General features: G+C 48.5%; 1 protein-coding gene across 1 annotated transcript in view; it reads right to left on the bottom strand.

Annotated features, from left to right (window-relative positions):
* The window catches only part of DYNC1H1 (dynein cytoplasmic 1 heavy chain 1), a 68519-nt gene extending 56194 nt beyond the window's left edge, over window positions 1-12325 (bottom strand). Inside the window, exon 1 of the mRNA XM_080684769.1 lies at window positions 11914-12325. Within this exon, the coding sequence (XP_080540895.1) occupies window positions 11914-12166 (253 nt within the window). The 5' untranslated portion in view covers window positions 12167-12325. The remainder of the gene's footprint in view (window positions 1-11913) is intronic.
* Between the last annotated feature and the right edge of the window lie 2338 nt (window positions 12326-14663).

Here is a 14663-nt window from a genome sequence, read left to right as displayed (position 1 = left end):
CGGGTCGGAAAGTGAGGGTGGCTAGCTTGCAGAGCTGCACGCAGGAATAATTGTTTACTGCGCTGGGGCGCGGGACGCGGGTCGGAAACGCAGAGCCAGCTAACTGGCAGCCATCGCTGTTTGCCATGCCCTAGCCTAGTGACACCCTGAGACCCTGCCCCGCACAACCCACAAACCCACCCAAGCTCCAAGCAGCGGCTTTAGCATATGAATGGCCTGCCCTATGCAGCTTAACCTAGCAAACTTGCAGCCCGGGTCAGACAGCTCAAAAACCTCCAAACCCCAAGCAAAGAGGAGAAAACTGTAGTTCTTGCTGTAGCTCCTGCTGGGTGGCCTCAGACAGTAGCTGACCTGCACCCCATTGGAGATCCAGAAGCCAGTATACCTAGTGGTCAGTGTGAGACACCGGATTTCAACTGCTCACATCCATAAGTGACACATTCAAGAGGCAGACTCAGTGAGCACCAAAGCCCCACTGAAACAAGTCTTGCACCATAAGGGTGTCTCCAGTGCAGCAGTTCTTCCATTATAGACACAGCGGGTCCTCACAGCCAATTGGCCTGGAGGTCAATTCCTCCCAGTGTACCAACAGCAATCAAGGCTTAACTACACCAAGACTTTGCACTCAGCCCACAAAGGGGTGTACCAAGAGCATCCACCTCAGGTGATTGCGGAGGCTGAGCTACTGGCCCCTATAGGTCACCTACCACACAAAGCCACTCCATCAACACAGGGAAGCAGCCAAAATGCGGAGACAAAGAAACATGTCATGAATGAAAGAAATGGAGGAAAGCAAACTACTGGACGACATAGAGTTCAGAACCACATTTATAAGGTTACTCAAGAATCTTCTAAAAACCTGAGGAACTTAGTGAGACCTTTAAGGATCTTAATGAGAATGCCAAAAAAAAAAAAAGGAAAAGGACCAGTCAGAAATTAAGCATACACTGTCTGAAATAAAGAATATACAGAAACTCAACTGTAGATCAACGTACCCCAAGAATCAAACCAAAGATCTGAAATATGAGGAAACAAAAAAACACCCAACCAGAAAAACAAAAAGGAAAAAGAATCCAAAAATATGAAGATAGTGTAAGGAGCCTCTGGGACAACTTTAAGCGTACCAACATCTGAATTTTTGGGGTGCCAGAAGAAGACAGAGAGCAAAATATTGAAACCCTATTAGAAAAAATAATGACAGAAAACTTTCCCTACCTAGTGAAAGAAATAGACTTACAAGTTCAGGAAGCGCACAGAACCCCATACAAGAGGAATCCAAAGAGGACCACACCAAGACACATCATAATTAAAATGCCAAGGGCAAAAGACAAAGAGAGAATCTTGAAAGCAGCAAGAGAAAAACGGTTAGTTACCTACAAGGGAGTACCCATACGACTGTCAGCTGATTTCTCGGCAGAAACTATGCAGGCCAGAAGGCAGTGGCAAGAAATATTCAAAGTGATGAACAGCAAGAATCTACAACCAAGATTACTCTACCCAGCAAAGCTATCATTCAGAGTAGAAGGTCAGATAAAGAGCTTCACAGACAAGAAAAAGGTAAAGGAGTTCATCACCACCAAACCAGGATTACATGAAATGCTAAAGGGTATTCTTTAAGAAGAGGTAGAAGAAGAAAAAGGTAAAGATAAAAATTATGAACAACAAAATGACATCAAATACATACCTACCAACAAGTGAATCTAAAAATCAAGTGAATAAAAAATCTGAGGAACAGAATGGACTGATGATTATAATAGAATCAGGGACATAGAAAGGGAGCGGACTGACAATTCTCAGAGGGCAGGGGGTGTGAGGGGTGAGGGAAGAGATTGGACAAAAATCTTACACCTATGGATGAAGACAGTGGCTTGGGGTGGGGTGGGGGGAATCAGGTGGAGGGGAGCTATGGGGGGGAAAAAAAGAGGAACACCTGTAATAATCTGAACAATAAAGATTTATTTTAAAAATTATAATAAATATTGTATCACATTCTTGTCAACATTTCCAGTTTTGAGTCAGGTCTCCTTATTTTCCCCTTCCTACCCATTTTTTTCTGACTCCTGCCCTGGGCCTTCCTTTGCTGCATCATCCTGGGCAATGGGGGGGAACCTCTCTGCACCTCCGTTTCTGTGCCTGGGCTGCTGGACACATTCAGGAGCTGTTGCTAGGCAGTGCTGCAGGCGGGCAGGAATGCTGTGCTAGGGGAGCGGGGTGCCTTACAGCCAGTTCTCCAGGCCCCACCCATTCCCACACCTTGGCTCCCTACACAGAAGTTACCTCCCTCTTCCCTTCCTCCCCTGCCCCTGCACACACCCCCCACCCCATTCTGCTCAGTTGCTAACTCGGCACTTACTATGTGACAGGCATTTTACTAAGCACTTAGGTACATCATGTCTTTAACCCTCACTACAACCTATGGGGACTGGCATGACTATCACTATCCGTTTTCCAGGTAAGGAATGTAAGCAAATTGTCCTCAGACCGTGGCTGGAAAGGGACAACCTAAGAATTCAGAAGTCAGTGATTCTAAACCCAGTGTCCTCACCAGCACACAGGCTGCCCCTCCCTCATCCAGGCCCCCAGGGCAAATTGCTGTCTAGCATCACCCCAGGGTCCCTGAGAGGTTTTCCCGTTGCCTTCCCCTCTGCTCCTGGAGCACTTCTCCTGGCCTGCTAGCAGGGGTCCTCAAACTTTTTAAACAGGGGGCCAGTTCACTGTCCCTCAGACCGTTGGAGGGCCGGACTATAGTTTAAAAAAAAAACTGAACAAATTCCTATGCGCACTGTGGGCCCTGGACGAGCCGGCTGCTAAGCAGGACAGGCAGCGGCACCCGGTGGGCCGGATAAATGTCCTTGGCGGGCCGCACGTGGCCTGCGGGCCGTAGTTTGAGGACCCCTGTTAGGGGATCGACTTAGGGATGCACTTCGCCCCCCACCCACGGTGGGCTCTTGATGCCCAGGAGCCCTTTGAAAAGCTGACTGGATTTAATAGTAAGATAGCTCAATATACATGTAAGCACAATTTCTAAATGGCTGAAAATCAAAACAGAAAAATTAAAATAAAAAATGTGTAAGAATGGAAATAACGCAAACCTGTAGGTGTAGCACTAATACACCAGAGGCCTGGATGCTCTAGTCCAGTGGTCGGCAAACTGCGGCTTGCAAGTCACATGCGGCTCGCGAGCCACGGTTTGCCGCTCTGTTGACTAATGAGTTTGCCGACCACTGCTCTAGTCAATTATTTCCGCAATAAGTTGCATGAAAACGTGTACTAGCAGAAATCACTATCCCAGGATTAAGTTAACAGTATGTACGTGAAATCACTATCCTAGGATTAATTTAACATTATGTATATGAAATCATTACCCCAAGATTAATTTAACATGGTTCGCCTTCACTTTCACCTCTGTGATGTAACAGCAAAGGCAGTAGACGTAGCTAAGTGATCTTGGGAAAGCCATTTTTCCTCCTCCGGGCTTTAAATTCATGATGTGACACGGGCAGCAGGGGGTGAGGTAGGAAGTCAAGAGGCCTACATGAGATGTCCCGTTTCTTTAAGTGCTAAACACGAGGAAAGCTGAGCGTATAGCAGTGGTCCTCAAACTGCGGCCCGCGGGCCACATGTGGCCCACCGAGGACATTTATCCCGCCCGCCAGGTGCCGCTGCCTGTCCTGCTTAGCAGCCGACTCGTCCCGGGCCCGCAGTGCGCATAGGAATTTGTTCATAGTTTTTTTTTAAAACTATAGTCCGGCCCTCCAACGGTCTGAGGGACAGTGAACTGGCCCCCTGTTTAAAAAGTTTGAGGACCCATGCCTGGCCGGTTTGGCTCAGTGGATAGAGCGTTGGCCTGCGGACTGAAAGGTCCCGGGTTCGATTCCGGTCAAGGGCATGTACCTTGGTTGCGGGCACATCCCCAGTAGGGAGTGTGCAGGAGTCAGCTGGTCGATGTTTCTCTCTCATCGATGTTTCTAGCTCTCTATCCCTCTCCCTTCCTCTCTGTAAAATATCAATAAAATATATTTAAAAAAAAAAAAGTTTGAGGACCCCTGGTACTATAGGGCCTGAGCAAAAGCCCTACTTCATCAGTTTTAACATGAGACAAAACCCACGCTTCAAATGTATAAAACATTACTATGTCAGTAAGACAAGGACTCTTTCAAAATACTGTTTTTGGTATAACTTTAGGAAGGGGAGGAATGGCAGGACATTCTAGTATGCCAGATACTTACAAGTTGATTTTAAAAAATGATTGACTAAAAACAAAACAAAACAGAAAACCAACTAAACAAATCAGCTGGGTGTTCTGACTACCGAAATGTGGCTACGGCACAGGTACGAGAAGCCACTGCCCGACACCAGCCACACACGTAGCTCTGTCGGTGCTGTGCGAGCACCTGGGCCAAGAGCAGCAGGAACACCCGGACAAGAGCTGTCAGGTGGCGGCATGCTGAAGGATCTCCTCTCTTCCGTTTCTGAACGTTCCTTAATGCTCTTCTACAGTTTATGTAAAACACATTATCACAGCACCCAAACCACATACAGAAAATAAAAGTCACAGTCTAGAACCCACCGAAGGAGATGACTGACATAACTAAAAGCAAGCACCTCAGGTTAACTTTGAATCATTTCTTCCTCCCAGCTAAAGTTTCCTCATCTACGCAAACAAAAGGACTTCGACTGGACGCTGCAGCATCTAAGGATGCTGCCTGCACCTCCTAAGCAGGCCGGGTTACAGGAAGCGGGCAGCAGGCCAGGCCAGGGGATGAGTCAGGGCTCTGCGGGCGCCCGGCTCCCACAGGACACTGCAGTGCGGCGGAGCGCGCTGGGGCTCAGCAGGCACACCCGCTGACGTAATCCCCAGACACGGACATGCAAGTGGGTCTCCTCCAAGTGCCCTGCAAAATCCTACCTCCTCTTGATGACAATAAATAAGGGAAGTTGCTATTAATCGCTCACAGAACACATTTTGGAATCATTTTTAAATGCTCATTCCCCATAAATACAGAGATTAAATGAAGTCTGAGCATGTCTGATTCCCATAGTTAAAGAATTTATGACTGTTTTATAAACTACCATCCAATTACTTAACCTTTGTGTCTCTGTAAATGATTCTATCTTCTAAATAACAATTTGACATTTTACTTCTGCAGAAATATTAAAAACTAGAGGTCTAGTGCACGAAATTCATGCAAGGGTAGGGTCCCTAGGCCTGGTCTGCAATCAGGGCCAATTGGGGTCTTCCTTCCCCCAGCTGCCTTCGTTCCACGCCGCTCCCTGGTGGTCAGCACACATCATAGCGAGCAGTAGAACTCCCGAGGGGACAATTTGCATATTAGCCTTTTATTATATAGGATTGTTCAGAGGAGGAAAGACACTTGATAATTAATTCTTAATAACAAGGAGGCTATTAATCCTGCTATATCTAGAAGCTTATATACAAACACAAACTTTGTGTTTTATCAGGTAATGTCTGTCAGTCAAGTTTGAGTCAATTTCCTAGCACTGCTGAGTATTACTGATTAACACACAATGGCCGACAGGGCACTGCCAGTTAAGACAGAGAACCGAAGGACCAGGGTGTGCTGGGCTGCCCTTAACAGCAAACTGGGAGCATTTCTTTGGCTAATTTCTGAGACTGCCAACGTTCTAGAGATGTTCAGAGTGTCATTCAGCATTAATCTGTATGCTTTTATTGAAGGACTAGTTTACTTCAAACTATGTGATTTTTTTTTTCATGTTTTTATTCATTTTTAGAAAGAGGAAGAGAGACACATTATCGATCTGCTGCCTCCTGCACACCCCCTACTGGGGATTGAGCCTCCAACCCTGGCACGTGCCCTGACCAGGAATCAAACTCAAACCGGTGACCTCTTGGGGCATGGGTCAACACTCAACCAGAGTCACACTGGCGGGGCAACCTATGAGTGATTTATAACATTACACTGTGCATTAGGCGAGCATTATACTTGTTTAATGAAATTGGAAAACGTGCACATTCAATGACCTTTAAGACTCAAACTACCTCTCGTGGGTAGACCGGGATGATTCCACAGTTTGGTGGGGAACAGTTGGACAAGGTTAAAGCAAGCTAAGCTGGTGAAGGAGGGGTGAGGCTGCCTGGCTCCCAGCACCTGTGGGCATTCCCGCATTCATGCTTCCCTCCTAGCCTCCTCCAGCCCCAGGACCAGTCCCTTCCCCAGGGGTGAATGAAGCCAGTCCTTAGTCCTTCTCTTTGGCCTACACACTACCAAGTTACTTGTTACATGTTCCCGGTTCTCTGTCTTCCATCTTCTTTTCCTTTAAAACCAAAACCATGCCCGCGCCCCGTGATTCTGTCCATCACTACCACACATGTCCCCCCTTCCCCTCAGGCCGTGGCTCTAGTTCCCCTTTCCGGGCTCTGGTGCTTTTTCTGTCACCTCAACAGCCACCCTTCCATCCTCCTGAGGGGCTGTGACTTCCCTGCCACAACCACTCCTGGCTCTGGGACAAGGCTGGAGGCCGGAGAGGAAGTCTGAGGTTCCTTCAACCCGAAGCCTTCCTTTCCCTTTGTGACACTGTTAGGAATGTGTAGGGCTAAGCCCCACATAATAATTGTACATAATGTAAAACTGGGCTCGTTTTGATATTTCCAGAAAAATAAAAGAGAAATAAGGAACTGAAAACTAGTAAGTTACTAATGCCTAAGGGATTTAAGATTTAATCTTTTTGTTAATCCTCACCCGGGAATATTTTTCCCATTGATTTTTAGAAAGAGTGGAAGGAGGAGGGAGGGAGGGAGGGAGGGAGGGAGAGGGGTGTGTGTGTGACAGAGACACACCCATTGTGTGCCTCCTACACAAGCTCTGACTGGGACTGGGGATCAAACTGCAACCCAGGTACAGACCCTTGACTGGGAATTAAACCAGTGACCTCTCGGTACATGGGAGGACATTAACCACTCAGCAACACCAGCCAGGGAAAGAAGAGGAAGTTTATTTAGAAAGTTACAGAGGTAGAAAAACTGGAATAGAAATGGGTTCAGGAAACAAGTTACAGAAGCAAAAGAAGGGCCCTTGGAGCTTAGGAGAGAGAGAAAGAGAGAGAAAGCGAGAGAGACAGATACATATACACACACACACACACACACACACACACACACACACACGGAAAACAACGCCCTGGGAGAGGGGAAAGGCACAGGTGGGAGGGAGAGTGGCAAGATTTAATATTTTTAAGCTAATACTAATTCAAAAGACATAAATGATATGAAATAAAGGAAAACAAACACTCCTATTTCAATAGGTACCAAGGAATTGAATTCTTTATTTTTTAATATGTTTTTATTGGTTTCAGAGAGGAAGGGAGAGGGAGAGGAAGAGAGATACAAACATCAATGATGAGAGCGACTCATCGATGGGCTGCCTCCTGTATGGCCCCCACCGGGGATCCAGCCCGCAACCTGGGCATGTGCCCTGACTGGGAATCAAACTGTGACCTCCTGGTTCATGGGTCAAAGCTCAACCACTGAGCCACCCCGGGTTGGAATTGAATTCTTAAAACATCTTTTTCTCAACTGGATCTTCAAACCCTGGATTTCAGTTTCTCAGTGAAGACAGAGGAGGCTGGACCAACTTACCAAGTTCTGCTGATAAACAGAACTTCCACCCATCTTAACTGTTTAAAAAGAAGTGCTGGCCATTTTCCCTTTGCTGTTCGTTATTACTCTGCTACACTTCATTCAAACCATCTTCTGCAGATGGTTTGTCCTATGACGGGGGCAGGGCCCCGCCTACCACATCACAGGTCTATAAGGGCCCAGGTGGATGGACTCCTGGCCTGTGTGCCAATACAGTGTGGTGCCATAGGAAATTCTTCCTGTTAACTTATTAACTATTTTATTAGCCATTTGGTGGAGATGGGGGAGAGCTAAGCAAAGACCAAAAACAAATACTTCTTAGTCATCCATCTACTTCATTTCTTTGTGCTTTAGGGAAATTAAGTCCTCAAATAATTTTTAAACACACACACACACACACACACACACACACACACACTCCTCACACAACTCTCCAGGCTGTTCCAGCTCTAAGAAGCTGAGTGCTGTAAAAGGCACTATTTCCCTTCAGATTCCAGCCCCTACCTGCCTCCGCACTAATGAAGAGGAGTGGGCCCCTCGATACGTATCCCAGGGAGAAGTAGAATTCTAAGCGCAGGATAGGTGCTGGCTAAAGGCAGCCACTACTTTCAGTCTTCAAGTTCTAAGTTAACGTTTTAGACCTTAAAAACAACACACACAGCACCTGATCCCGGCCTGGTCACGAACACGCTGGAGCAGCACGCAGGTGCCGGGCCCCAGCTCCACCTCTGCAAACGGGGCACCTGCTGCCTTTTCCTCCCTTCACCACCCAGCCTCTCTCGGGGACAGAGCACAGCCCAACAGGCACCTGAGTAAAGCTGCTGCAAACACACTCACACCAAGAACGCCTATTCGGCAATGAGCTCCGTCTGGTCGTAATTTCAGAAGTACACTATGAAGAAAACGATGTTAAAAAAGAAAGAAAGAAAACAAGGTTCTACATGCCAGAGATTACAGAAAGGAGATTTCTCTTTTTAAAATGAGGAGCTACAATGTAACTGTCCCTTTCCCACAAATTCTCCAGTTCTTCACTATCAAAATAAACTGTTTAATTCACAGCCTTTATTTTACATTTTAAGGAATGCTACCTTAACAGCAACAAGAAATACTTTCCACAACATATATATATATATATATATATATATATATATATATATATATATGGCTGGGGTAGTCAAAAATATAGAGATCTTCATATAAAAATGCTTCTATATTCAATCACAAGTGTTTGGAAAACTCCTTCTATAAAAGGGGGGGAGGGGTAAAAGAAAAGCAATTTGTCCTCCACATTAAATAAGTTATATGACTTCATTGGTGGTGGTGGTCTTTATTCAGTTTAAATAATTCCGAGTTGTTTTCATATTATAACGCAAGCCTACCTTTTCACACTACTACGGGATGCTCATATTTGTTTAGATGTACAAATGCCAAAGCCAACTCACAAAACCACCTGGAAGAAAGCCCTCTCACCAAGTGACCTGGGACTACACGTCTATCTCAGTTAGGCTAGTGTAGAAAAACGGCTAATGGCTAACAAGACTAAGGGCACCACATAGCTTTCCTCAGACCTTTTGTAAGTGGAAAATAAATTACAGGCAGGCTGAATTACTTTAAATACTTCAGGGATTTTTTTAACCCTCACTAGAGGATATGCTTATTGATTTTAGACAGAGGGGAAGGGAGAGAGGGAGGGAGGAAAGCAGGGAGGGGGGGCAAGAAGAGGGAGGGGGAGAGGAGCAGGGGGGAGGGAGAGGGAGAGATGAGAGAGAGAGAGAAAGAGAGAGAGAGAGAGAGAGAGAGAGAGAGAGAGAGAGAGAGAGAGAACATTGATTGATTGCCTTCTGTATGTGTCCTGATTGGGGATCAAACTGGCAACTTGGGTATGTGCCCTGAATGGGAATCGCCCCACCTTTCGGTGTATGGAGTGATGCTCCAACCAATTGAGCCACACCAGCCAGGGCTTCAGGGATTTTTATAAACAAGGAATGAGGTAGGATTTCAATTTTAGACTGTCTCATTCTTTCGTCAATGTTCAAAAGTGCAAGTCATTATGGAGTCAAGATTTGGATGCCTAGATATTCGCTTTGCTGAAAGAAAATGTGCCCATCAAGATCTGCACAAGCTACGGTAGAACACATACTAGAGGAATAGGGTTCCACCTAATAATTAGCAAAGTCCAATCCTAAGATGTTTGAAAAAAGTGAAGTACTTGTGAGCATTCTAGAAGCAAAGAACAACACAATTAAAAAAAAAAAATTAAAGATTCAACATGGAAATCACTGATCTCAACTAATCAACTGTTCAATGAAAATATTATCAAGAATTAGCCAAGGTCAAACAACTCAAAATACAATAACTTAAATAACAAAGATTAAAATATATTTCAATAAAATAATGTGCATTCAATGGAAAAAGACCAGAAGAACGGACACCAAAAATGCTGACAGTGGTTACAGCTGGGTTGAAGGTGATTCTAACTTTATCTTTAAATTTTCCTAGCATGACTATGTGCTCTTTTTGAAAAAGAGTATATGAGTTAAATGTATTTTATTAAAAAACACTAGTGGGGCCCTAGCTGGTTTGGCTCAGTGGATAGAGCGTCGGCCTGCGGACACAAGGGTCCCAGGTTCAATTCCGGTCAGGGGCATGTGCCTTGGTTGCGGGTACATCCCCGGGGGGTGTGCAGGAGGCAGTTGATTGATGTTTCTCTCTCATTGATGTTTCTAACTCTCTCTCCCTCTCCGTAGAAAATCAATAAAATATATTTTTTAAAAAACCACTAGTGGGAAAGACAAATAACATATGATCTCACATATAAGTGGAATCTTAAATAAATAAAAAACAAACAAACAAACACACTAGTGGGGCCCAGCCAACATGGCTTGGTGGGGAGGGGAAAGAGGGAGGGGAGGAAAGGAGGTGGGGGAACCAGGAGGTCACAGTTCAATTCCCCTTCAGGGCACATGTCGGGATTGTGGGATGGATCCCCAGTGGGGGTTGTGCAGGATGCATGCAGCCTATGGATGATTCTCTCTCATCATTGATGTTTCTCTCTCTCTCCCTTCCTGTCTGAAATCAATGAAAATATATTTTAAAAAACACTAGTGCATTTCCATTCGGTAAAACATAAACTCAATCATAACAGAAAACCCTAAACATTAATAACCTAAATATGCCCGAATGGCTTCTTTGCTTTAACATTCCCTGTGGATCTAAGAACATTATTCTTTCACACTCTGACCCTCAACCCTCCTGCAGAAGCAGAGGCCACAATGAAGCATCTCCTGAAAACACTAGTCTTTGAAAGAAACAAATGATCACAGAGAAACAAATGGGTGAGGCCAATCGCATGGGTTCTCTTACTAACAGACCACGGAGCCTTTTGAGATTATAAGAAGCTTGCTGGGGAAGCTTTTCTGACAAAGCACAATTCTTCGGTACTAACGCCCAAAGATCCCTGCACATCATCCCTGGGTTCCCAGATGGACGGCGCCACACCCATCCGCGTGGTGCCGTCACCGTCCTCTACCAAGTGGTCTTCAAGAATCAACGGGAAACCCTCCCTGAAGGCAAGCTCTACTCTCAAGACAATCAAGCCTGGCTGTTGGAAGGTCACCATTTGCCTCCTCTCCCCACTAGCTGCCTTAACCGAATCTTCCTTCTTTAAAACAGACTCAAATATCCCTGGGCCACCATTGGGATCATCTAGGCATTACAGGAATTACAAGGTATGATTAGCGTGGGCTGGAAACTCAGCCGTTGCGTCTAAGGACGAGGATTGGCTGGTGACCTTGGCTCACTTCACCGGAGCCTCGGTTTCCTCGCGTGTGAAATGGGGAGATACCCACTCCGCATGGACGCTGTGAGGACCAAGAGGCGGAGCTGCAGGCACGCATCCACCCAGAAGTGAAGCCGGGCTCGCAGCCCTGTCACTCCGGGAGGCCCGGCGTCCGGGTCCGCACCAGGCCCGGGCGGGGATGCCCGCCGGCCGCCGCTCACCCAGCTCCGACCGCCCGGACCGCGAAAGGGCCAGAACCCAGCTGCCCACGTCCCCCCAGATCCAGGAGCCTGGACACAAATCGAAACCGAAAAGCTCATGTGACATTGGAGGCCGGGATGCGGCCTCCGCCCGCCGCGCTCAGCCCGGAGACGCTGTCTCCACCCAACTCGGCCATCTTGAGGCCGGCAGACAAAGCGATGCCATTGTTGGGGGTGACGGCGAGACAGGGACGCCCTCCTTCCCCCGCCACCCGGAAGGGACACCCGGGCTACGCCGGCCGCTGGCCGGGCCGCACCTTTGAGCGTGGAGCGCTCCACCAGCACCGTGTGGACCTGCGGGTCCGAGAGGAACTTGCGCATCTGCTCCAGGGCGCTCTTCTCCTCCAGCGCCGCCTCCAGCGCGGCCGGCGCCTCGCCGCCGTCTTCCAGCAGCAGCGGCACCAACTTGCGCAGGTGCTTCTGCAGCATCGACACATCGGCCACGTTCTGCACGGCCGACACCTCCAGGCCGGCCGAGCCGTCCTCGCCGCCGCCCCCGGGATCCGACATGACGCCGCGCTGGGGACCCGCGGGCAGTGCAGAGAAAGCGGTCGAACTCCAGCGAGAGCTGGCGAACCAGAAGAACGGACACCGGACGCCGACCGCCGCTAACCCGCGGCCGACTGAGACCAGCAAGCAGCGGCTCCGCCCTAAAGGCCACCGCCCGCCGGCCCCGCCTCGCCCGCTGCCCGCCGCAGCCACTGGCGCCGGCTCGCGGCCCTGGCGTCACGACGTAGCACATGCGCACAGGCGGTCCCCCGGCGAGGATGCGCAGACTTCTGGGACTTGTAGTCCCAGCATTGGGCGGGACCCCGCGTTCCGCACCTCCAGCCCTTAGGAATGGGGACTTAGCGCAGGGTCGGTGTGGGGTAGGCATGAGCTACCATTTTTCTTGTTTACTGCTGGGGCTGCTGCGAACAGCGTAGAGCCGAGACACTGCACAAATATTAAATGAACGAAGGAATGGCGTTAATGATGAGAGCTAACGTTTTTTGAGCACCGAGCCTGTGCCCGACATTGTTCTAAGGCACTTAGCCAGTGTTCTCTCATTGAACAAATGAATGACTACAATGTGTTAAGTGCTAACATATGTAGTCACGACATATGTATAACTAGATATATTTGGGAGGGTGAGGACATTTATAAGAAGGCGGGAGAAGATGAGGGGCGTGTCCGGACACGAGTCAGGTGGCTAGGCTGGAAGGAGGGAGGTTGGGAGGGGCACGCCCAGCAAAGAAAATAGCCTTTACAAGGGTAGAGGGCTTGAAGGTTGCAGCGGGAGCCCTGACTGCAGGGGCAATGTTAGGTGAAGCTGAGAGATGACACCTGAGCGGCGGGGTAAAGCCAAGCTGTGGGTTCTGGGCTGCTAATGACAAAATAATTCCCGCCAAGGATGCTGTGAGGACCAAGAGGGAGACCCTATGTGAGAGCATCCACCTGGAACAGTGATGTTCCACTCGCAGCGGGGGCCGGTACTGTCATTTGAGGGCCTCAGCATCTGGGTCCACACTAGGTGGGGCTGAGAGGCCTGTGGGCTAAGGGTCCCCGGCTCCCATCCAGGTGGACCTCCTCCTTACACTGAAATGACATCAGAGCCAGAATCTAGGTGGCCTGCATTCTTGGTTTGTTTGTCTATTACACATTCTTGGTTTAGAGATGACAGTTTCCTTAAATTGGCCTTTGATAGTTCAAATTTATAACTTGCTTATTAAATTGTGTGAAGGAAGGGAAACCAAAGGCATTATTTTTATATCAAAGTGCACAGTCAGAGAGCTGAGTCCTGATTGGTGGAAGGATGGTGGGATGATTTGATTTCCCCAAATCATCTTTGGAAAACTTCAAGACATAAAATTATCCTTGCTCCATCACCAGGTGCCAGGCCCCCCAGCGGCTGCTGGAACAAGAAGACTAAACAGATTCTTGACTTTAAGGAGCTAATGGAGGGAGAGATTACTATCCTGCCCTCCTGCCCTGCAGTCCACCCTTGGGTAATATGCCCAAGCAGATAGAAATAGCCTTTGGAGAACAATAAGAGCAGCTGCGAAGAGTCTGCACTATGATCACAACGGTAATGAATAATCACCCCACCAACAGCTAGCACTGAGTGCTCACTCAGTGCTGGGCACTCTGCTGAGTTCTCTCCCAACCCCATGTCCTGGGGTGGGGGCTGTAGGGACAGGGACAGAGGAAAATCTTTTAGGCGCAGGTCAGTGAAATCTGAACTGCCTGCACACCATCTGAGACCCAGAAATCCAGCAGCAACCTAGCAGAGGGAGAGGCTGCTTGAGGGCTGCACGGTGAGTCAGCACCGACCTGGAGACAGCCGCTCCAGCATCCAAGCGACTCCAGCATCTGCAACCTGGCCCCCAGCCTGCGCAACAGGGCCGCGGCCTCCGGATTTGCAGCCCAAACCTGGCCGCCCCCACTGCTTTAGTGGATTGGGTATCTCAGCTGTCTCTTGTCTCCGGTGGAATCATCTTTTAATTGGCAGGGGGCCGGAGGTGCTGGAGACGGGATTCCTTCTAAGTTGATAGGAAATGATGGCTGCTAGGGAGGCACTTGTATTTTATCGGAAATTGGAGATGTGCTGTCTACACGGAGGCGGCCGCATCCACTCTTTAAAGTACTGCGCTGGTGGCTCTTCAAGTCGGAATCCTTCAGTCTCACCTCCACCTTCCTTCTCCCTCCCCCGCTCCCAACCCAGGTGGCCCGAGCGCCTCAGTGCAAACCCCGCCGGCCCAGCACTTTTCAGGATCTGCCCCAGGGATCTCCCCTCCTCTCCCTCAAAATTCCACATTGGGCTGGCCCTATCATTCACTCATTCATTCATTCATTCATTCATCCCATGGGCGCTGGTTATGCCCTCCCCCGGGGAACGCGGTGCTGGCGGTGGCAGCAGGGTCTGTTCCGCAGGGCACTTTGGATTTTGACCTTCCCAGCTGCTGCCAGCGCGGGGCTCCACCCACCTATAGGGCATAGGGTTACGGGGTGCTTTCTTACGAAGCTC

This window comes from Plecotus auritus, assembly GCF_963455305.1.
Source record: "Plecotus auritus genome assembly, chromosome: 1".
Taxonomy (NCBI): domain Eukaryota; kingdom Metazoa; phylum Chordata; class Mammalia; order Chiroptera; family Vespertilionidae; genus Plecotus; species Plecotus auritus.
This window is presented reverse-complemented; position numbering and strand designations above follow the sequence as displayed.